The following is a 22310-nucleotide window of genomic DNA, read 5'->3' on the forward strand; positions in this document are numbered from 1 at the left end:
GGAATCAATACTGTGTATCAGTTCTAAGGCAGAAGAGTGGTAAGGGCTTGGCAATGGGGGTCAAGTGACTTGCCCAGGGTCACTAAGAAGTGTCTGGAGAGATCTATGAGAAAAAACACTATCCACATGCAGAGGAAAAACTGTGGGAGTAAAAACACCAAAGAAAAACAACTGCTTGACTACAGGGGTCGAGGGAATATGATTGGGGAGGTAGACTCTAAATGAACATCCTAGTGCAAATACTAACAACATGGAAATGGGTTCAGATCAAAGACACATGTAATACCCAGTGGAATTGCATTGTTGGTAAGGGATAAACAATGGGGGTCAAGTGACTTGCCCAGGGTCATACAGCTTGGAAGTGCCTGAGGCCAGATTTGAACCCCGGACCTCCTTTTGTTAGCCTTAGTTCTCTAACCACTGAGTCACCTAGATGCCCTTTTTAATTATCTTTTGTAATAGCCTCCTAATTGATTAATTCTATTAATTCCTAATTAATGACTTGTCTCAAGTCTCTCCCCATTCCAGTTTATCTTCCACAGAGCCACCAGAGTAATTTTCCTAAAGGACAGGTCTGACCATGTTGAGTATCTCTTTAATCAATTCCATTGGCTCCCCTTTACCTCCATGATGAAATACAAACTCTCCTACTTGAGCCCTTCATAAACTAGCCCCATTATAATTTTTAGAAACATTATTTGTTTGTTATACTAAAGTTCTCAGGTATCTCCCTCCCTCCCCTCCCTGCACTAGAGAAGGCATCATTTGACACTACATGTGTATATATCATATATAAAATATGTATGTGGTACATGTCTGTATGTATACCGAAGATTGAGGGGATGCCCAGCAATCGGAGAATGGCTAAACAAGTTTTGACGTATGATTGTGATAGAATACGACTATGCTATAAGAAATGACGAGCAGGTTCATTCAAAAAGATCACAGAAAAATCTACATGAGATGACGAAGAGCAAAACAAGCAGAACCCAAAGCTACAGAAATAGGCTTTGGAGAATCACTTGTGTATGTTCACCTCCGGGGAAAGAACGGAGAAATCCTTTGCCGTCTAATTGAGTTCCCTTCACACATTTCCCACGCAAGCCAAGCTGGCCTTCTTGCTGTTCCCAACCCAAGAAATTCCATCTCTGATCTCCCTGCCTGGGCGCTGGCTGCCCCTCGTGCCTGGAATATAGCTCCCCTCTCCTCCACCAGCACATCTTAGAATTCTTAGTTTCCTTCAGAGCTCAAATGAGATGCCTCCTAGCTGCCAGGCTACTAGTGCCTCTCACTCCCCCAATTATCTGGCTTATTTTGTGTATTTGTTTATGAACATGCTGCTTTCTCTCAGTAGAATGCAAGCTCCCTGAGGGTAGGACATTCGTGTGTGTGTGTGTTTTATCTCTGCCTTACATGAGATAATGAAGAGTGAAATGAGTGGAACCAGGTGAACCTTATATAAAGCTACAGGTTTAGTATTGAAAGAATAACCTGTGAGTGCTCACCTGCAGAGAATGAACTGAGAAGTGGAAACACTAAGACACCGTCCATATACACATCTGTTTACCAGATGAGGCTTTCCTATGATTTGGGGAGGGGAAGGAGGGACTGAATTAAAAGAAACATTTTTTAAACCGTCATCTTCTTAGAAGTGATACTGTTTCCTTTTTATCTTTGTATCCCCAGTGCCCAAAGCAATGCCTGACACATAATTCATATTGGTTGATTTATTGGTTCTCTTCCAGATCCTCAATGGTATCCAGCAAGGCAGTCCATGAGACTAGATCCCAGTGAGTACCAGCCAGTAGAACGTGATGATGACTTTGGGGAGGGGGAAGATAAACAACACCAAGAGATGGTGAAGGCAGCAGCTACGTGAAGTGGTTGTTGGGGATGTTGTTTAATGGAATGAATCTGAGTCTCTAATCTTCACACCTACCAGTTTTCCAACATGTCAGTGGCCTTATGGAATGAGCTTTAGATTTGGGAGTTGAGAGAAAATTGGGTTCAAATCCCACCTCTGGATTTAGTTTGTATGTGACAATAGCCAGTTTTTTTACTCATCTCAAAAATCAGTTGGGTCAGGTCAGCAAGAATTTATGAAGTGCCTACTATGTGCCAGCATGGGGGAGACCAAAAAAAGGGCAAAAACAATTCTTGCCCTCAAAGAGCTTATGTTCTTTACATAAAAAAAAAACCCTCTATCTTACATGAGATAATGAAATGAGTAGAACCAGGAGAACCTTATATACAGCTATATGAAGAATAACCTCTAAATGTTCACCTCCAGAGAATGAACTGAAAAGTGGAAAAATGAAAGTCTCTCTCTCTCTCTCTCTCTCTCTCTCTCTCTCTCTCTCGGTTTCTGTCTCTGTCTCTCCTGTCTCCCTGTCTCTCTGTCTTTCTCTGTCTCTCTCTATCTCTGTTTCTGTCTCTGTCTGTCTCTTCTGTCTCCCTGCCTCTCTCTTTCTCTGTCTCTGTCTTTCTCTGTCTCTCTGTCTTTGTCTCTCTCTGTCTCTGTTTCTATCTCTGTCTCTGTCTGTCTGTCTCTATCTCTCCTGTCTCCCTGTCTCTCTGTCTTTCTCTGTCTCTCTCTCTCTCTGTCTCTGTCTGTCTGTCTCTCTCTCCTGTCTCCCTGTCTTTCTGTCTTTCTCTGTCTCTCTGTCTCTGTTTCTCCTGTCTCTCTGTCTTTCTGTCTTTCTGTCTCTGTCTCTTTCTCTCTCTCCCCCTAGGTGCTAAAGATCAAAGATGAAAGTAAAACAGTTCTTGCCCCCAGATCCAGGGAACTTATTGTTTTTCAGGCAGCTAGTTGGTTTTGTGGATAGCATATTGCCCTTAGAGGCAGCTAGATGACACAGTAGCTAGAGATTTGAACCTGAAATCTGAAAGTCTTAAGCTTAAAAAGTGACCTTGGGGAAGTCAGGTGGCTGAGTGGATTGCGAGCCAGGCCTAGAAATGGGAGTTCAAATCTGGCTGCAGACACTTCCTAGCTGTGTGATCCTGGGCAAGTCACTTAACTCCCATTGTCTAGACTCAGAAACGTCTGAACGACAATAACTCCAGTAGTAAATATTTAATAAGTGCCTATTCCCCTTCTCCCCCTCCCTTGGAATCATAAGACTAGAGTTCAAATGATTTGCTGTGTGACCCTTAACTTCTCTCAATCCATTTCTCCATCTGTGAAAAAATAAATGGAGAGAATAATACTTGTTTCATAGGATTCTCACGAGGATCAAATGAGATAATACACATAAAGCACTTAGCAAACCTTAAATTGTTATATATAAATATTAGCTATTATTATTATTATTGAAGAAAAATGACATATACAGAGTTGAGTAAATGCAAATTGTGTGGAAAATAAATAGAAAGTAATTAATTTCAAGGATTGTAGAAGAGTACTAACAACTGGGCTAAAGTAAAGAGCTCTTAACGAAGGCATCGCTTGAGCCATTTCTTGAATGGAATTAAGGGTCTCAAGAGACATAGGGAAGGAGAGAGTATTCCAGGCTTTTGAGACAGCACCTGGAAAGGCATGGAGATGGAAGATGGAATGGCAGCTTCATTAAAGGCCAGTTATTCAAAGAAGATATTGTCACAAAGGAAGCATGACTAGGCAACAATTTAGTTGGAAAAGATCTGGAGAGGCCAGTAGACTTCAAAGCCAATATGAGTCAGCCTGGGATAGGGCAGCGAAATAAAGCTAATGCAATCTTAGGTGTCAGTAAGACAGACATAGTGCCTAGGACTAGGGAGGTAATAGTCCTATTGTTCTTTGCCTACATCAGACCTCTCCTAGGGTGTTGTGTCTAGTTCTGGGCACCACACTTTAGAAATTTCATTGATAAGCTAGAAAATGCCCAGAGAAGGGGCAACCAGGATGCTAAACAGCCTGGAGTTTATGCTCTAGGAGAAACAGTTAAAGAAATTGGGAACAGTTAATCTGGAGGAGATTTAGGATTTAGATTTGTCTCCAAGTATTTGAACAGTTGTCATGTGGAAGAGGAAGAATGATTAGCCTTGTTCTGCTCAGCCCCAGAGAACCAGAAGGATAAGAAATAGATTCAGCTCAATGTTGGGAAAGACTTCCAATGATTGGAGCAATCCTGAAGTGGAAGGGGATGACTTAGGAGGTGAGTCCCTGAAGGTCTTTCAGAAAAGTCTGGGCCAGGAGGGATGGAACACATCTGCAATGACTACTACTGAAGCAACTGAGACAAGGGGATTACTTGAACTGAGTAGCTGGGCTAAAACTGATAGGGTCTCCTCATCAAGGCCAGCATCAATAGGGTGAGCCCCCAAGATTTGGAGATCAACAGGTTACTTAAGAAGGGGCAAATTGGACCAGGTCAGAAACAGATTAGGCACCTGTGCCTATCAATAGTGAACTTCTAGTTTGGACAAGATAGAGAAATGAAGTCCAAAAATAAGAAAATAAAGGCCTGGATGGGAATTCTTGTTCAAGTTCAGGATGGCCTAGATTGCCTCTGAAGTCTCTTCCATCCTGGGATTCTATGCTCTTGTAGTTCTGAAAAAAATGAAAGATTTTCTTCCTCCTCCTTCTTCCTCTTCTTTTTTCCCCTCTTTTTTTCCTCTTTTGTTCCTTCGTTCCTTCGTTCCTTTCTCTCTCTCTCTCTCTCTCTCTCTCTCTCTCTCTCTCTCTCTCTCTCTTTCTTTCTTTCTCTCTCTTTCTTTCTTCTCTTTTGTTCTTTTTCTCTTTCTTCTTCCTCTTTTTCATAATAATAAAAATAGCTAGCATTTTTATGGTGATTTAAGATTTGAAACATGCTTTACAACTAGTATCTCAGTTTATCCTCACAACTTTGGGAAGCAGGTGCAAATATCTTATAGATTATGAAACTGAGACAGAGAGAGATTAAGTGTCTTAGGTGGCACAGTGGATAGAGTTCCAGGCTTGAAATCAGGAAGACCTGATCTAGCCTCAGATATTTACTAGCGGTGGGACCCTAGACACGTTACTTAACCTACTTGCTTCAGTTTCCTCATCTGTAAAATGGAGATAATAATAGTATCTCCTCCCAGAGCTGTTTAGAGGATCTAATGAGATAATAATTGTAAAGTGCCTAGCATAGTACCTGCCACACAGTACACACTATATAAATGTTAGTTATTATTATTATTGCCCAGGGTCATATGGCTAGTAAGAGTCTGAGACTGGATCTGAATTCAGGTCTTCCTGATTCCAGGTTCAGTATTCTATCCATTATGCCAACTACCTTCCTGTAACATTTCTGCAGTATTTCAAATTTTACCAAGTGCTCTGCAAATATTATAAAATATTTTCTTCCAAACAACAGTCCAGGTAAGTGTGGTCACTATAACCCGGCATAGTGAAAGGTCCTCAGTGAATAAAATGTTCACCAATTCATGTTTGGTACCCATTATAGGACTTGTCATATGGCTCTTTCTGTGATTGTGTTTCCCTTCTCTCTGTCACCCTTATGAGCATCTTTCCTTCTCAGAGGGAAAAGCCTTGAGGAATGAGGAGATCCTGCAAAGACTTCCAGTTGGCACAACAGCTACCCTTTATTTCAAAGACTTGGGGCCACAAATCGGATGGACAATGGTAAGCAGTGGAGGGAGGGAGAGAGACTAATCTAAGGCTTACATTTTAGCCTCTCACTGCAGTGCTGGGGAAAGAGAGACTGGGTTTTATTTGGCTTGTTCCAGTAGGATGAGACTTGACTCTGGAGCCAGAGGACCTGGTTTTAAGTCCCTATCTCGGAGTAACTTTTGTTTTTTCACCTGAATAATTTAAAGAGTGATATAGTTATGAATCTCTCAACTCTCCTAGTTGCTGGTATCATAGGAGAGTTAGTTTGTAGACCTGCTCCCCCTGCTCCTGGAGATTTGAGCAGAGGGAGGACCATAAACAATCCTGCTTCCTGAGCCTCCTCCCAGTCCCCTCAGTTTTATCCCTATTTTAACCAGCCTGGGGACAATCATGTCTCTATGACTCCTACTCCACTTCTTTCTGAGGCAAGGAGAGCAGATGATCTTTCTAGAATTTCTTATACCTCTCTCTTCTCTCCCAGCCAAAAATGATACTTGGATCATATCCAATGGATCTTTCTTTCTTTCTTTCTTTCTTTCTTTCTTTCTTTCTTTCTTTCTTTCTTTCTTTCTTTCTTTCTTTCTTTCTTTCTTTCTTTCTTTCTTTCTTTCTTTCTTTCTTTCTTTCTTTCTTTCTTTCTTTCTTTCTTTCTTTCTTTCTTTCTTTCTTTCTTTCTTTCTTTCTTTCTTTCTTTCTTTCTTTCTTTCTTTCTTTCTTTCTTCATTAGAAGGCATTGATTCCTTAGAAGGAGTTTCCATCTTTTTTGGTCATGCCTTTGGTGGTTTCTAGCGAGAAACATTAGTCTATAAGGAATTTCCCATTTCTTTCCCTCTTGGCCATGGAGACAGGCATCAGGTCCAACCAAGCAGTTGCAGATGTGATCTCTGTATAAATAGGATTATCATCAATCAGACCAATAGGAGAGGCATGAAATTATAGAACCCTCTCTTCTTTTGCAGGTGTTTTTGATCGAATATGCAGGCTCACTCTTCATCTACCTCCTGTTTTACCTTCGAATGCCTTTTGTCTATGGCCTGGAAAAGAAACTCATGTCAAGGAGGCTCCCTGTGGTCAAGTGAGTTGGGTTTTTTAAAAACCTTTACCTTCTCTCTTACAATCAATACTGTGTATTGGTTCCCAGGAAGAAGAGCAATAAGGACTAGATAATGGGGGTTAAGTGTGTGTGCATGTTTTAAACCCTTACCTTCTGACTTAGACATAATGTCTTATGGAACAGAGTAGGTCACTCCTTCTGGATCTAATGAGTAGAGCAGAAGAGCAGTTCTCAAACTATATAGTTCCAGGACCCTTTTATACTCCTCAAAAATGTTGAGGACCTCCCCGCAAAGAACTTTGGTTACATGGATCATATTTATTTATACTTACCATTTTAAAAACTCAAATGTCTTAGTAATATTATGGAAGGAGTTTTGACTATGTAGACTCCCTAAACGGAGTCCTGGAGGACCCTCAGATTCCTCAAATGTCACCTGGCAACGAACCCCTGGATTGAAAGACTCAGGGGTGAGATAATACTTCATAAACACTCATTGCTTGGTTCAGTGGATAAAGTACTATACCTGGAGTCAGGAAGACTTGAATTCAAATTTTATCTCAGGTGTTTAATAGCTCTGTGACCCTGGGCAAGTCTCTTAAACCTATCTGTGCCTCTGTTTCTCAACTGGAAAACAAGAAATCTGTACTCAATGGCTCCTAAGATACATTCAGCACTAAACTGATCACCTCACAATCCTATGGTTGGTTAACTGGCATTCCCAATAAGATTCTTTTGAGGAACAGCGAGGTGACACAGTGGACTGAGAGAGCCAGGCTTGGAGACAGAGAATCCTGAATTCAAGTCTGACCTCAGACACATCCTAGCTGTGTGACCCTGGGCAAGTCACTTAACTCCCATTGCCTAGCCCTTATCACTCTTCTGCCTTGAAACCAATATACACTATTGATTCTAAGATGAAAGGCAAATATTAAACAAGAACAACAACAAAAAATAAAAACAAACAACTGTCTTGCATGCATGCCTCCTCCACATCTGAAGGGTGGCTGTGAGACTCAAATGAAATAATGAATAATAATAACAATAACAATGTAATTTATATAGCACTTTAAAGTTCTCAAAGCATTTTATCTACATGATTTCATTTGAGCTTCATGTCAGCTCTATGGGATAGGTGCTTCTATTACCCCCATTTTAAAGGTGGGAAAACTGAGACTGAGAAATATGAAGCTAGTTATATATAGCTAGTTAGAAACTAAGGTATTCTTGCCTCCAAGTTCAGCACTCAACTGCATCATTTATATGAAATGCTTTAACACACTTAAACGTTGTTTAGTTGTTTCAGTTGTCTGACTTTTTTGTGCCTCCATTTGGGGTTCTTTTGGCAATGGTTTGCCGTTTCCTTTTCCATCTCATTTTACAGATGAGGAAACCGAGACAAACAAGGTTAAATGACTTGCCCAAAGTCACACAACTAGGCATTGCTTGAAGTCAAATTTGAACTCATATCTTCCTTGACTCCAAACCCAGCACTCTCTCCATTGCACCACCTACCTACATGTCCCAACAAACTTTAAAGCACTGTATAAATTTTGCTTTTCTTTACTCATCATTTAAAAAAAAAACTCCTTTTATCTCACCTTTTCTAGCCTGGCATGCATCTGCCATTCTTCCCACTACATCAAACGATTGATTGAAACAATCTTTGTTCATCGGTTCTCTCATGGGACCATGCCCCTGAAGAGTATCGTCAAGGTAAATCTTCAGCGGCTGGAGCGCCAGCCTCTGCCCCTTCCCGCTCCACTTCACTCCTCGCTGTGGCTTTGTGGTAATGTATGGTAACAAGTTCTGGTGCCCAGGGCTGCTGATCCCTCTACGAGACCTCTTGCCCACTACATTATTTCAGCCTTCATAAGCTCTCCTCCCCACTCCAACCCCTCACCTCACCCTGTTGTAATCCCAAGTAGAGTTTCCTATTGATGTTTTAAGCATTGCAAAGTATCATATCCCTTCAGTTCCCCTTCCCTTCCCCTCTGGCGCTTTGGATATGATGCCAAAATTACTGCTCTATTTTTTAAAGACATTTTATCAAGTAGTAGGTTTTGCCCCTTCCCCCCTGTCTTCTTCTCTTCTGTTCTTTATAAATTAAAGGGGAGCTGTGGTCTCCTGGTCCAAAGACAGGACTGGGTCCAGCAGTCCTAGAGTCCTGATCTTGGCTTTGATCCTTGACTTTCCCCCTAGCTTTGGTCAAATCCCTTCAATCTTTTATTTCATCCTGGGTACGATGTACACATTAGATGAGGTGAGGGCACAAAGTGGGGAACCCTAGCTCCAGAGGTAGGAGGGACCACAGAAGCCTGCTGGTCCAGTCCCTTCATTTTACAGATGGGGAAACTCAGGTCCAGGAAAGTGAACTCACTCTTCCAATGTCACACAAATAATAAGGATCGGAGGTGCAGGGAATATAATTTTCAAAATGCTAAATGTTAAGTTCTTGGAGGAACTGGGAAGTGAAGAGTGGTCTTCCTTTTGTCCACATACTTTGCTGGGATAAGGAGTATATATATATATATATATAAAACCAGTCGAGATGGGTTTCCTGATGGTCCAACCTACCTAGACCTAAGTGTTCTTTGTTTGTTGACCAATTGAGAGGCAGTCTGCATCTGTCAATAGAAGTTCCAGAGATGAATCCCAGCATTGATATTTAATTATAATGTTCCAGTGGAATGAGAGAATGAAATGAAGGAAAATGCATTTATTAAGCACATTCTATGTGTCAGGCACTTTGCAAATTGCTGGAGATACAAACAGAAAAAGCAATACATTTCCTGATCTCAAGGAGCTCCCACTCGAATTGGGGAGACCACATCTGAAAGGAAGTTCCTTTGTAGGATAGATGGAAAGACCTGTAATTCCTCAGGATTTGGTGGAAGGGCAGATGATGGCACAGCCAGATGATCCTTTGAAAAGAACATTGGGGGGGGGGCAGCTAGGTGGTTCAGTGGATTAAGAACCAGGCCTAGAGACAGCAAGTCCTGGGTTCAAATCTGGCCTCAGACACTTCCTAGTTGTGTGACCCTGGGCAAGTCACTTAACTCACATTATCTAGCCCTTACTACTCTTTTGCTTTGGAACCAATACACAGTATTGATTCTAAGATAGAAGATAAGGGAAGGGCAGGGCAGGGCAGGGCAGGGCAGGGCAGGGCAGGGAAGGAGAGGAGAGGAGAGGAGAGGAGAGGAGAGGAGAGGAGAGGAGAGGAGAGGAGAGGAGAGGAGAGGAGAGGAGAGGAGAGGAAATGAAAGGAAAAAAAGAAAGCAAAGAAATGAAAAGGAAAGGAAAAAAAGAAAAGAAGTTCGAGTGTCAGAGGTCCTGGGTTCAAATTCCACCTATCACACTACCTATCCAACCTTGGTCCTCAATCTCCTCATCTATAAAATAAGAGGAAGTTGAATTGGATGACTGTTGTGATTCTTTTCACTTCTAAATCTCTGTTCTGATGACTTTTATGTTTTATTGAAGTAGAGGGAAATATCATATGGTCTTACATTAACTTACATTAACATTACTTGGTTAAAAAAAAAACAGCCCTGAAACTAGGCTTGATGGCACATGCCTATGGCCCTTGAACCTGGTTGATGGAGGCTAATGGATGATTTGAGTAAGGGAGTTCTGAGCTTTAGGAGGCTAAGCTGATTGGGTATGCCCATTAAGCCTGGCACCATTATGAGAAGCTCCCAAGAGTAAGAGTCCACCAGTCTGCCTAAGGAAGGGTAAATCAGATTACATCAGAAAAAAAATTAAACAAACAAGGCAGATTAAAGTTCCCATGCTGATCAATAATGGAATGGGGTGATGGCCGCTGAATTTCTAGCCTGGGGGAAATGGAAAGATCCAGTCTATTTCCAACCCTTCCCTCTAAAAAATATTCAGAGTCAATCCCAGTGTTGAAATGGGATGGATAGTTAAGGGTTCCATTTTTGAAGAATGGTGTGTGTGTGTGTGTGTGTGTGTGTGTGTGTGTGTATGTGTGTGTGTGTTTCCATCTGGGCAGCCACAGAACCAGGTAGAAAACCCAACCCTTGATCTCCCAATGATTTTAGTTGGCTCGAAAGTGACCTTGAATCCTCCAGTGTTGTTAGTGGGAACTAGGTGGCCCTGTATGAACTTTCAAGCCTGCTCCATAAACATTTCAGTCTTTGTAAAGAGTCCCTTTTCTATTGATCATCTGACACAGCCCAGAGTTTATCAAGTCCATTAATCTCACTTAGTGTTCCTGGAATAGAAAACATTGCCAAAAACTGAGTAGCAGCAGAGACTGAGCCAGCTTCAGCCCTTTCCCCAAGGTATCCCAATCCCAGCTTTGGGCCAAGGGGAAGAGGGAGAACTCCGTGCATTTGCACAGGGAGGGCAACCCTGCCCCTGGACTTAGAGGGATTCTAGTCTTCTTTCCTTCTGGAGGGTCTTCCAGAATCCTACCTGAGAAATCTTGGTTCTGTTCCCCAGGAAATGGGGAACATACATGTGTGTGCCACATGTAGATATGGGAGCTGAGTTTGCCATCACAGTTTAAGGATGCAGCCATTGGGGATTTCCAATGGTCCTTGTTGAAAATGAGTATTACCCAAGTGGATAATATCAGTCTCTTGTTCCACTTTGAAGCAAACACAGGCATTTGGCTTTACATGCATTGTTTTAATTCTTTCCTCTTCTAGCCTGTACAGAAGAAAGGGTACTAAAATGAGAGTGTGGGTTCAAATCCAGCTGTCACTTTAAAAATGAACAAGAATAATAATTATTATTTATATAGTGCTTTAAAGTTTGTAAAATATTATCTCATTTTATCCTTATAACAACCCTAGAAGATAGTTGCTATTATTATTCTTTATTTAGTCACATTCAGTTGTGTCCAACTCTTGGTGACCTCATTTGGGGTTTTCTTGGCAGAGATACTGGCATGGTTTGCTATTTCCTTCTCCAGCTCATTTTACAAATGAGGGTACTGGGGTAAACAGGGTTATGTGACTTAGCCAGGGTAACACAGCTAGTAAGGGTCTGAGGCCAGAGTTGAACTTGGGTTTTTCTGCCTCTTGGTTAAGTTCTATGCAGGGTGCCATTCCCTAACTGAACGACCATTGGTAAGTCAATGACTTTCTCTGGATCTCAGTCTCCTTAACTGTAAAATGAAGGGGCTGGTCTCACTTTCCAGGACCTGGGGTTCGCCAGGTAATCTTTCACCTTAACTCTCATCAAGAGTCCAAGCCATCACTTCCATTCTGGTCATTTCCCAAGTGGGTCATGGTGCTGATGCTCTTCCACCTATACTTCCTCTCTCTTGATCTCCAGATTTATGTGTTTTCTTTCTCTGTTAGAATGTGATCTCCTTGAGGTTAAGGGACTCAAGATTATGTCTTTGTCCCTAATACTTAGCCCATAGGAAGTGCTTAATAAATGACTTTCCATTCATCTAGTTGTCCCAAAGTCCTCTCCCCTCTGAAATTCTGTGACCGTAGGTACAACTCTTCTGAATCCAGTCACTGGCTCCAAGTTGTGAGTAAACTTCATAGACTGAGTTTGTCTTTCCTTCTGAGACACACAACTTTTAGTCTTCCACCGGGGAACCAGGCAAGATAGCTCAGACCAAGTTAATTTGCTCTACCATGTGTCAGAATGTCTCACCTTCCCGAGTTCAAACCTGACTTCAGACACTTCCTAGATGTGGGACCCTGAGCAAGTCAGGTAACCCTGTTTGCCTCAGTTTCTTCATCTGTAAAATGAGCTGGAGAAGGAAATGGCAGACCACTCCAGTGTCTTTGCCAAGAAAACCGAGAATGGAAGCACAAAGAGTTAGACACAACTGAAATGACTGAGCAGCAATAATAACTATCAGGAGAATGCTCAATCAATGATATTGGTAGTGTAAAAACTCACACTGGGCTAGAGGGAAAGGAAGATGGCATAGTAGGTGACTCCCAGCAGTTGCATATACTTTAAGTTTAGGAATAGAAGGAGAAGGAGGAAGAGGAGGAAAAGGAGAAGGAAGAGGAACAGGAGGGAGGTGGTGATGATAATGATGACAGTACCATTAGAGTTCAAAATCCCCTCTAACATCAGGAATGAATGGTCTCCAGGGTGGCCTACAAAAAGGGAGGTGAGATCCACTCTCAATGGAGGGACTAAAGAGAAATTTCTCGTGGACAGTTTGCACAGGATCCTTAGAATGGAAGTGGCCCCATCCACTGACCACTCTAGTTGGGTTTCACAGCCCCTTCTAGCCTCACTGGAATCAGTCATGCTGTCCAGTGGATTTAGATTAGTGAAACTACAGGAAGGGACTGGAAGTGTGACGAGGTGTCCTTGGCATTGGCCTCCCAGGTTCTGCTGTCCATTGCTCTGAAACATGGTTTGGGGAAGGTGAGAGAGATTTCTGGTCAAAATCCAGTCTAGTTGGAATGTATCTGCAGGACATCCCAGAGCAGGTTATGCAGGGTTCATACCAAGAAAGACCAGTCTAGATGGCCTCAAATCAGAATCACTCTAGAATGGAAAACCAAACCATCGCCTATCTCCAACACTTCCCTGATCTCCCAGACTAGTCTTCTTATCCTGGAAGGAACCTTGATTAGCCTGGCCTGCTCTTGATGAAGTCACGCTGGCTTTTTGGGGTCTGGTTCTCCCTGTGGCTCTGATGATTGCATTCTGGGAGGACCTGGAAGCTCTAACCCATTTGCACCAGTGTTTTCAGAATCTTTTCAGTCATTTGATGATGAGCTGTTTTTCCTCTCATAGAATTTTGCCAGGGGCTGTATTACTGGACTGGCAGCAAACTCTGCCATGCTCCAGGCTTCCCTAATGTTTTGGGGAGGAGATAAATGGCAGCCCAGAGCCTTTGGTCTCCACAGTGTTCATGCATTTGAACACAAACCTTTTGCAGAGGCAAAGTGATAACATGTAAGAATGAGCCTTTAGCAACTATCTTTTGCTTACTATAGTGACAAAAGAAGATGTACAACCTCTGCCTCCTGGTTCCCTCACAAGTCTTCCTTCACACAGAGGGAAAAGATGTTAAGGGACGGGCACAAAGGAAAGGGACACATTCCTTGAGGGTAGTTATAGTCAGTGCTTCCTAAATGTGTGTTGACTGACCAAATGAATCTGCTTTCCATTTCCAAACTCTTCAAGCTGCAAGTATTTGGCATAAGACTGTCCTAATTGGTGGAAAGAATAGTGACTGAGTGAGGGATAGGGTTGATTCAAGAGTTTTGGAGAGGAGAGACATTTTTCTTCATTCCTATTGTGTGCGTGTATGTGAGAAACAGAGAGACAGACAGACAGACAGACAGTCAGAGACACAGAGAGAGAGAGACAGAGAGGACAGACAGAGACAGAGAGAAAGAGATAGAAAGAGAGAGACAGAGAGAGAGAAAGAGAGAAGAGAAACAGAGACAGAGAAAGAGAAAGAGAAGGAAAGAGAGAGAGAGGGAGAGAGAGAGAGAGAAAGAGGGAGAGAGAGAGAGAGAGAGAGAGGGAGAGGGAGAGAGAGAAAGAGGGAGAGAGAGGAAGAGAGAGAGAGGGAGAAAGAGAGAGAGAGAGAAAGAGAGAGAGAGGAGAGAGAGAGAGAGAGAGAGAGAGAGAGAGAGAGAGAGAGAGAGAGAGAGAGAGAGAGAGAGAGAGGGAGGGAGAGAGAGAGAGAGAGAGGGGGGGGGGGAGAGAGCGCTCTGGAGAGAGAAAAAAGACTTTGAGAAGTAGCCAATGTTAGAGGACCCAGCAACTCAATATATCCCTAATTTCCAATTTGCCTCCATAGAGCCTTTGGGGAATTTCTTTGACCATCTAAACATCAGACTGAGGGCACACATAGCTGTGGTGCTCTAAGGCCCCCCTTTCTCTCCTTAAGGGATAAATTCTACCCTTATTCTTCAGCATAGGATGGTGGAGATGGCCAAAAGTTGTCTCATGCTGTGTAGAGGCCAGGTGCTATAGAAGATAAACAAAGATAGCAAAGGCAATGGCAGGATCTTTCCAGATGAAGGGCAGAACCTACAGGGCTGGGCTTAAAAATTTGTACAATCTAGACAGCTGTCTATGCCTGAGTCGGGAAGCTCTGGGTTCCAATCTGGCCTCAGACTCTTCTTAGTTGTGTGACCCTGGGCACATCACTTAACCCCATTTCCTTAGCCATTGCCACTCTTCTGTCTTAGACCTGATACTGAGAAGGAAAGGGTTAAAAAATTAAAAGAATCTGCATGTGCATATGAAACACTAAGTGTAGCAAATTGGAAACTTTTTTGGCAGTTCACCTGGCTTCTTACTTGTAGATGAATGGATTCTGAGTTCTGCCTCCTTCCAGTCCATTAGACTTGGTGAGCCTGTGATCCTGGTTTTGACTGTACTGCTCTCGTGACTGCTATTCATTCCAATTCCAAGGCTATAATTGATATGTACTGACCTCTGCTCAGTCATACTTGGAGCTCTGTCCTTGTCCTTGCTTCACTGCATGGGTAGGAACATCTAGAGTGAAACCCATTTCCAACTCTGCAATGTGGGAACGTTTTGGTCAGTACCATGCAACCCACTAAATGTAACTCCTTCCAGATCTCAAGATAGCTATGTGATCATAGAAATAGAGCTGAAAGGGATCTTGGGGGCTTATTTAGCCCAACTGCCTCATTTTAAAGAGGAAAAAAAAACAACTCAGAGAAGTTAAGGAACTTACTCAAGTAGTAACATCTAGAGTCAGAATTTGAACCCAGAACTTCTAGACTCCAAGTCCACTGATCTTTCTACTGTGCTATACTATCTCCTAGAGGGTCATGGTGGCTGAGGGTGGTATTCATTGCTACTGCATAACGGATGGATTGAAAGAAGGAGTATGAATGAACAGAAAATAGTCTTGCTTTGTCAGATTTTTTTGACATATTATTGGACATACCACAGGAAATTGGGATCTTCATTCTCTTCCTCTGTTCCTTTGGTAAAATGAGCCTCTAGTCTGACAGTTCAGACAGTCATGCCTGGCTAGTAGTGATTTATTACATCTACTGAGAAATCCTTGAGCTTTTGCTACTCCTATCCTCAGGATAGATAAGTATAAAGCATTTACAAAACAATTAATATCATTAGGCACTGTGCTAAGTGCTTGGGATCCAGATACTGGAATACAAGCTAGCCCCTGCTCTCAAGAAGCTTATATTCTAGAAAACAGCTGGGTAAAGGTGCATGTTTACATGTGGTATGGAGCAAGCTAGAAGTGGCAGGGTGGGCTTGACCCTAGCAAGAAAGGGCAAAAGCTGAACAATCAGAGCTGAGGGTCTCTGCTGAAAGCAGGTCACTGGTGGGGAGGAGGGGGAGGTAATGGATGGTCCTGGTAGAGGAGGTTTGGTGTGGAGTGGTCTTGGCAAAAGTGATCATCAAAGACCAAGACTGGATGATTCTGCAGAGGAATTCAAAGTTTTCTTGTATCCATTTGGTCTGTTTATGCCTTTTTTCTTACTTGGTTTGAAGGACTTAAAATTGTTTTCTTTTCTCCTGTCCTTCCCTCTCTCCCTTCTTTTTTTCTCCCTCCCTCCCTTGTTTGTTTCTTTGTTTCTCTCTTTCCTTCCTTCCTTCCTTCCTTCCTTCCTTCCTTCCTTCCTTCCTTCCTTCCTTCCTTCCTTCCTTCCTTCCTTCCTTCCTTCCTTCCTTCCTCCCTCCCTTTTTCTTCCTTCCTTCCTTCCTTCCTTCCTTCCTTCCTTCCTTCCTTCCTTCCTTCCTTCCTTCCTTCCTTCCTTCCTTCCTTCCTTCCTTCCTTCCTTCCTTCCTTCCTTCCTTCCTCCCTCCCTCCCTTTTTCTTCCTTCCTTCCTTCCTTCCTTCCTTCCTTCCTTCCTTCCTTCCTTCCTTCCTTCCTTCCTTCCTTCCTTCCTTCCTTCCTTCCTCCCTCCCTCCCTCTTTCTTTCTTTCTTTCTTTCTTTCTTTCTTTCTTTCTTTCTTTCTTTCTTTCTTTCTTTCTTTCTTTCTTTCTTTCTTTCTTTCTTTCTTTCTTTCTTTCTTTCTTTCTTTCTTCTTCTTTCTTTCTCCTTCTTTCCTCTTTTCTCTTCTTCCTTCCATCCCTCTCTCCCTCCTTCCTTCCTTCTCTCCTCTTCTTCTTTTTCCCTCTCCCTTTTCTTCTCCCTCCCTCCCTTCTTTGTTTCTTTCTTTGTTTCTTCCTTCCTTCCTTTCTTTTTCCTTCTTTCCTTTCTCTTTCTCTCCTTCTTTCCTCCCTACCTTCCTTTTTTCTTTCCATCCTGCCCCCCTCCCTCTCTCTTCCTCTCCCTTTCCTCCCCTGTAAATTTATCAAACCCTCACTGGATTTAGTGCCAGTACAATTTTTCTTTAGGAAAATTATGTTCCTAGAACCCAAAGCTGAAAATCTGATAGTTTTAGGACCTACATTTCCAGAATGAGATATGCTCAAGAAATGCTAACAGGTACATCCCCGGCTCCTCTAGGATTCCTTTTCCTACAAATGAGAATTAACAGCACATTGTTGTGAAAAGAACTCTTTTGGAGGGTAGGGGTTTGATTACTAATTTTTACCTACCACTTAGTATGATGAGCAGAGTCCCTAGAATATGTTTACTATTTTAAAATCTAGCCCTTGCTAAGGTTCAAATTCTTGAGTATTGATAGCTTATGAACTGGAACAATGAAAACAGCCTGAGAATGAGGAAAGTGTAAAATATAGTCATGTGGCAGGCCAAAAGAAAGTGTACATATCTGTTGAAATGGACACAAACGCTTGATCACTGTCCAGGGTTTTTTTTTTTTTCTCACTTTCTTCATTGCTGATTTCCATGAAAATGTTGATCTCTTAGAAAACTGACTATATTTGCTGTAGATTTGTGTGTGTGTTCTCCTTCCTCTAATGATATCAGCAGGTCTGTGAGTGGGTGAAAAAAGAAAAGGAATGGATGGCAATGGACGGGGGAATGTTCATCACAGGCTGCATAGCATTTTTGTGGGTAGGATGATTAGGGAAACTCTTTGCAAGTCTGAGTAGATCGAAATGATGGTCATCAGGAAGGAAAACGAAGATGTCACGACACTGCATTATTTTAATCAGACTCTTATTAGAAATTCAGTTAGAAACTGCCTTTGTTGTTGGGATACAGAGATTTATGTAGAGTAAGTCTATTATCAGTGAACTGTGTATCTTGGCATTCAGTTCAACTCAAGAAGGGTTTATTGATTTTCAACTTTGCACCAGGCACTCTGTTAGGCACCAGAGATGTCAAAGCCAAAAAAAAAAAAAAAAAAGAAGAAGGAGGAGGAAGAGGACTAGGACAAGAGGAGGAGAAGATAGTTTTTGCCTCCAAGGACCTTACATTCTCCTAGAAGTAGGGATGGAGGTAATATTCGCAGAGAGAAAAGCAAATACTCTCCCTCCATCCCTCTCTCTCTCTTTCTCTCTCTCTCTCTCTCTCTCTCTCTCTCTCTCTCTCTCTCTCTCTCTCTCTTTCTCTCTCTCTCTCTCTCATCTATCTATCTGCCTGCCTATCTCTCTATCCATCTATCTGTCTGTTTCTGTCTGTCTGTCTATCTGTGTCTGTCTGTCTATCTCTCTATCCATCCCTCCATCTATCTATCTGTACATCTGTCTGTCTGTCTCTCTGTCTACCTCCATCCCTCCATCTATCTATCTGTACATCTGTCTGTCTGTCTCTCTGTCTACCTATCCATCTATCATCTATCTGTCTACCTGTCTGTCTGTCTGTCTCTCTCTATACATCTTTCTGTCTGTCTATCTATCCATCTATCATCTATCTATCTGTCTGTCTGCCTGTCTGTCTCTGTCTCTCTCTAGCCAGCTATCTATCTATCTATCTATCTATCTATCTATCTATCTATCTATCTATCTATCTATCTATCTATCAAACAGAAACGTGTCCCTCTGTAGTCTACATCTGGAGAATGTTCCTTGGCTAAGACCCCATGGCCCATTTCTGGCAGGTCCTCATTCTTTCAAAGAGGTGGCAAATGAAACGTGTCACTGTTAGATCTGTGCTCTAGGGCTCTGTGCCATGGGGACATTTTGGAAATGAAGGACCCACTTTGCTCCAGAGAATCCTGGGCCAAGTTCCCTGAAGCCAACTCCTGTACTAAGAAGGATGAGTTCTTCATTGTGCCTAATGGAATTAATGAATAGGGTCATTGGGATATCTGAACTATTTTAACCCTAATGTTCTCAGGTCAACTGAGGTCCAAGCGACTGGTGACTAGAACTTACGCCCTCATTTAGGACAAGAGCCATCATCAATGAAAAAACAGTGGGGAAATTAGAACATCCATCAGCCCAGCTGCTAAAAGTCATGTTGGTTAAAAACTGAAGACATTTCAAAAACCTTGACTTTTATCACCTTATGAGAGCAATGGATGCTGAGTCAGGGGACCTGGGTTTGAATCCCAGCTCTCTGACCCTGACTTTGTGACTATGAGCAAGTCATCCACTTCAGTGGTCTCATCTGTAAAATGAGGGAATTGGACTATTAATTAAAAAAGTATTTAACAGTTTCCACATCTGTAAAATGGGGATGTAATAGCACCCACCTTCCAGAGTTGTTGTGAGGATCAAATAAGATAATAGCTGTAAGGCACTTAGCAAACATATAAATGCTATAGAAAATATTGGCCATTATTAATAAGTGCCACAGGAATTGAATGCAGGGAACAAAACAATGCCTAGTTCAGCGACCTTATATTCTAGTGGGAAAAGAGATAGGTCTGGACTCAGAGCCATGGGTTTGACTACCCATGTTACTTTGGGAAAGTCAATTATCTTCTCTAAGCCTCAGTTTCCCCATCTGTACAACAAGGGGTTGTACTAGTCTGTCTCTAAGGTAGCTTTAAATCTGTGATCTGACAATGGAAAGGTTCAAATCCACTCTGTGCCACTTACGACCTCCATGACTCTTAGTCACTTAGCTTTGGTGGACCTCAGTTTCTCACCTGTAGGATGGGGTGACTAGATGGCAGCCCCTTCCAGCACTAGCTCTATAATCTATAGAAAATGTATGTAAATGATGGTATAAGTTATAACATAATGTACAAATACCATTTATTCTTCTTAGCACCATCAGGTGAATCATTTTCTTCTTTGGGGTGGGGGAGAGGCAATAAGTCATCCCTTAAAGAATACAAAGGATGTTTTGGTTGAGTTCTGAAGGCACCCCACTCCCTTTTTAGCCTTTTTCTTCAGGCCAAGCTGGTTTAGAGCTCCATCCAGGGACTTCCCAGGCCACCAAACCCCTCCTATCCCTGAGAGATGTGGAGCTTCTCTGATGGGTGGGTCTGGTCTGCTTTTTGTCCTTAAAAGAAGCAATAGCTCTAGGAAAGAATTTCTCCGGTTGCAAGTTGCTCTGGAATATGGGGTTAAGCATTTCTTCAGTTATTAACAGAATCACAACATTTCAGAGTAGTCATCTACGCAGGTCGGCAGCAGCGTACTTACTGGCTCATGAGAGGCAGCTGTTAAAATTTCAATGTGAGCATTTACACCTTGGAAATTGGCAAACGATGCAAAAATCAGGGTTTGATTTATTGCTCTGTTGATTTTCCAGACTTAAAAAAGAGATGGAGGAAATGTCAGTAATGCAGATTAAGCTTACAATTGTATTCTTTATTTAAAAAAATTTTTGAGATCTGGTTGTTAAACACATACTAGCACACCCTTGAGTCCAATTCATACTTAAATGTAATTGAGGGGCAACTAGGGACCTTGGAGACCATCTAGTCCAACCTCTTGATTTGTCATCCTGGTTGCCCTCCTCTAGATGCTCTTCATGCTCCCATTTGGGGTTTTCTTGGCAAAGATACTGGAATGATTTTGCCATTTCCTTCTCCAGCTCATTTTACAGATGAAGGAACTGAGGCAAGCAGGGTTAAGTGACTTGCTCAGGGTCACACAGCTAATAAGTGTTTGAGGCCAGAATTGAAATTGAAAAAATGAGTCTCCCTGACTTCCTGACTTTTTTTTCCCCCATGACCACCTTTTGAATTCCTGAAGGCACTTACCATGTGCCCCTGAGTTTTCTTTTCTTCAGGCTAAGCATCCCCCAGCTCCTTCATCATCTTATAGACTATGATCCTTTCTTAAAAGGAGTGCCAGCAAAGATGACAAGGAGCTGAGATGGTGGCTCTTTCCAGAGGCCGCTTTACCAACCCCAGTTAGATCTGCTTGTCCTTTTCTGTCTGCAGGAGCTGCCAAACTGCCTCAGGTTTCTCAGTCAATTAACTACTTGGGCTTATTTCCTGAAGGGCTCTCTTACTGCCAACTGTATGTGGGCGTTTTCCTCCAGTCCCAGCAAGTTTATTTTTTGGAAATTCCACAGCCACAGCAAACATTTCCCCTTTCTCCCTCCCTCTAAAAACAGTAGAGTCACTGTTTGTGCAGGAAATGCCTCTGGCTACTTCAAATTGAGTTTTGGAAAGGACAGAAACCTATAAAAATTCCTGGGTGCCATCATCCCCAATTCCCCACGTCTGGGCCGTTACTTGTGTTTCAGAGGCTTTGTGAGACAGTTGTTGTGAGGCATTTAAGATGGGGGAGAGAAGTCTTTAAAAAAGAAAAAAAGGAATAAGGGGCAGTGAGGTGGCCCAGTGGCTTGAGAGCCAGGCTGAGAGCCTGGAGGTCCTGGGTTCAGATCTGATCACAGATACTTCCCAGCTGTGTGACCCTGGGCAAGTCACTGAATCCCCATTGCTTAGCCCTTACTACTTTTCTGCCTTGGAACCAATAGCTAGTATTGATTCTAAAATGGAAGATTAAGGATTTAAAAAAAAAAAGAAGAAAGAAACAGATTTTTTATAGGCTATATATTGGCTGAGAAAACCACAAATGAACATTATTTGCTCTGTATTTTTTATATATTTTGATAAGCATTTCCTAATTACATTTTATTTAGTTTGGGTTCTGGGAGTTTGCTAGTGGACAGTGAACCCAAATTTGACAATTTTGCTGTCTAGGCTACCGCCATATTCCCAGGCACCCAGGCTCTATGGCCAAGGCGCCATTTATAATTTCTTCTCTCATCCCATCAACTCCATCAACCCCAAGCTGTTGCCAAACCCTGATGATTCTCACCTTGGTAACATCTTTCAGATACGCCCCCTTCTCTTCTCTGACACTGCCACCACCCTGGTACAGGCTCTCTATCTCCTCCCACCTGGACTCTTCCAATGGCTGCTTGGTTGGTCTCTTTGCCTCAGATTTCCTATTCTAGTCCATTCTCTATTCAACTGCCAAAGTAATCTGAAAGTACAGGTCACTCCCTTATTCTATTATCTCCTGTGGCTCCCTATCAATTCAGGATCAAATTTAAAGCCATCCTTTAGTAGGCAAAGTCTTCATAACTTTCTCCCTTTCCTGGCTTTTTACACCTTCCTACCCTGCCCTTTTTCCTCTATATGAGACAGTGATTCAGGCCCTCTTGCTGCTATTCCTTGAAGAAGTCACTCTATCTCCTGACTCTGGGCATTTTTTTTAACCCTTATCTTCTATCTTAGAATCAATACTGCAAATTGGTTCCAAGGCAGAAGAGCAGTAAGGGCTAGGCAAGGGGATTAAGTGACTTGTCCAGGGCCACAAGCTAGAATTATCCTAGACCAGATTTGAACCCAGGACCTTCCATCTCCTTTAAAAAAATGCCTTTTAAAAAAGGTGATAAACATTACAGCAGATTGTATTGATGTTCAAAGTTAAT

The 22310-nt window shown here is 42.3% G+C and overlaps 1 protein-coding gene across 11 annotated transcripts in view; it reads left to right on the forward strand.

Annotated features, from left to right (window-relative positions):
• Positions 1–22310, forward strand: part of LOC100032861 (very-long-chain enoyl-CoA reductase-like) — a 93524-nt gene that overhangs the window by 59014 nt on the left and 12200 nt on the right. For all 11 annotated transcript variants that reach the window (XM_056819107.1, XM_016429037.2, XM_056819103.1 and 8 more), the window contains 4 exons: positions 1746–1790; positions 5484–5587; positions 6535–6650; positions 8240–8345. In XM_056819107.1, coding sequence (XP_056675085.1) covers positions 1746–1790; positions 5484–5587; positions 6535–6650; positions 8240–8345 — 371 coding nt within the window. The remainder of the gene's footprint in view (positions 1–1745; positions 1791–5483; positions 5588–6534; positions 6651–8239; positions 8346–22310) is intronic.

Source organism: Monodelphis domestica, chromosome 2 (assembly GCF_027887165.1).
Source record: "Monodelphis domestica isolate mMonDom1 chromosome 2, mMonDom1.pri, whole genome shotgun sequence".
NCBI classification, from domain to species: domain Eukaryota; kingdom Metazoa; phylum Chordata; class Mammalia; order Didelphimorphia; family Didelphidae; genus Monodelphis; species Monodelphis domestica.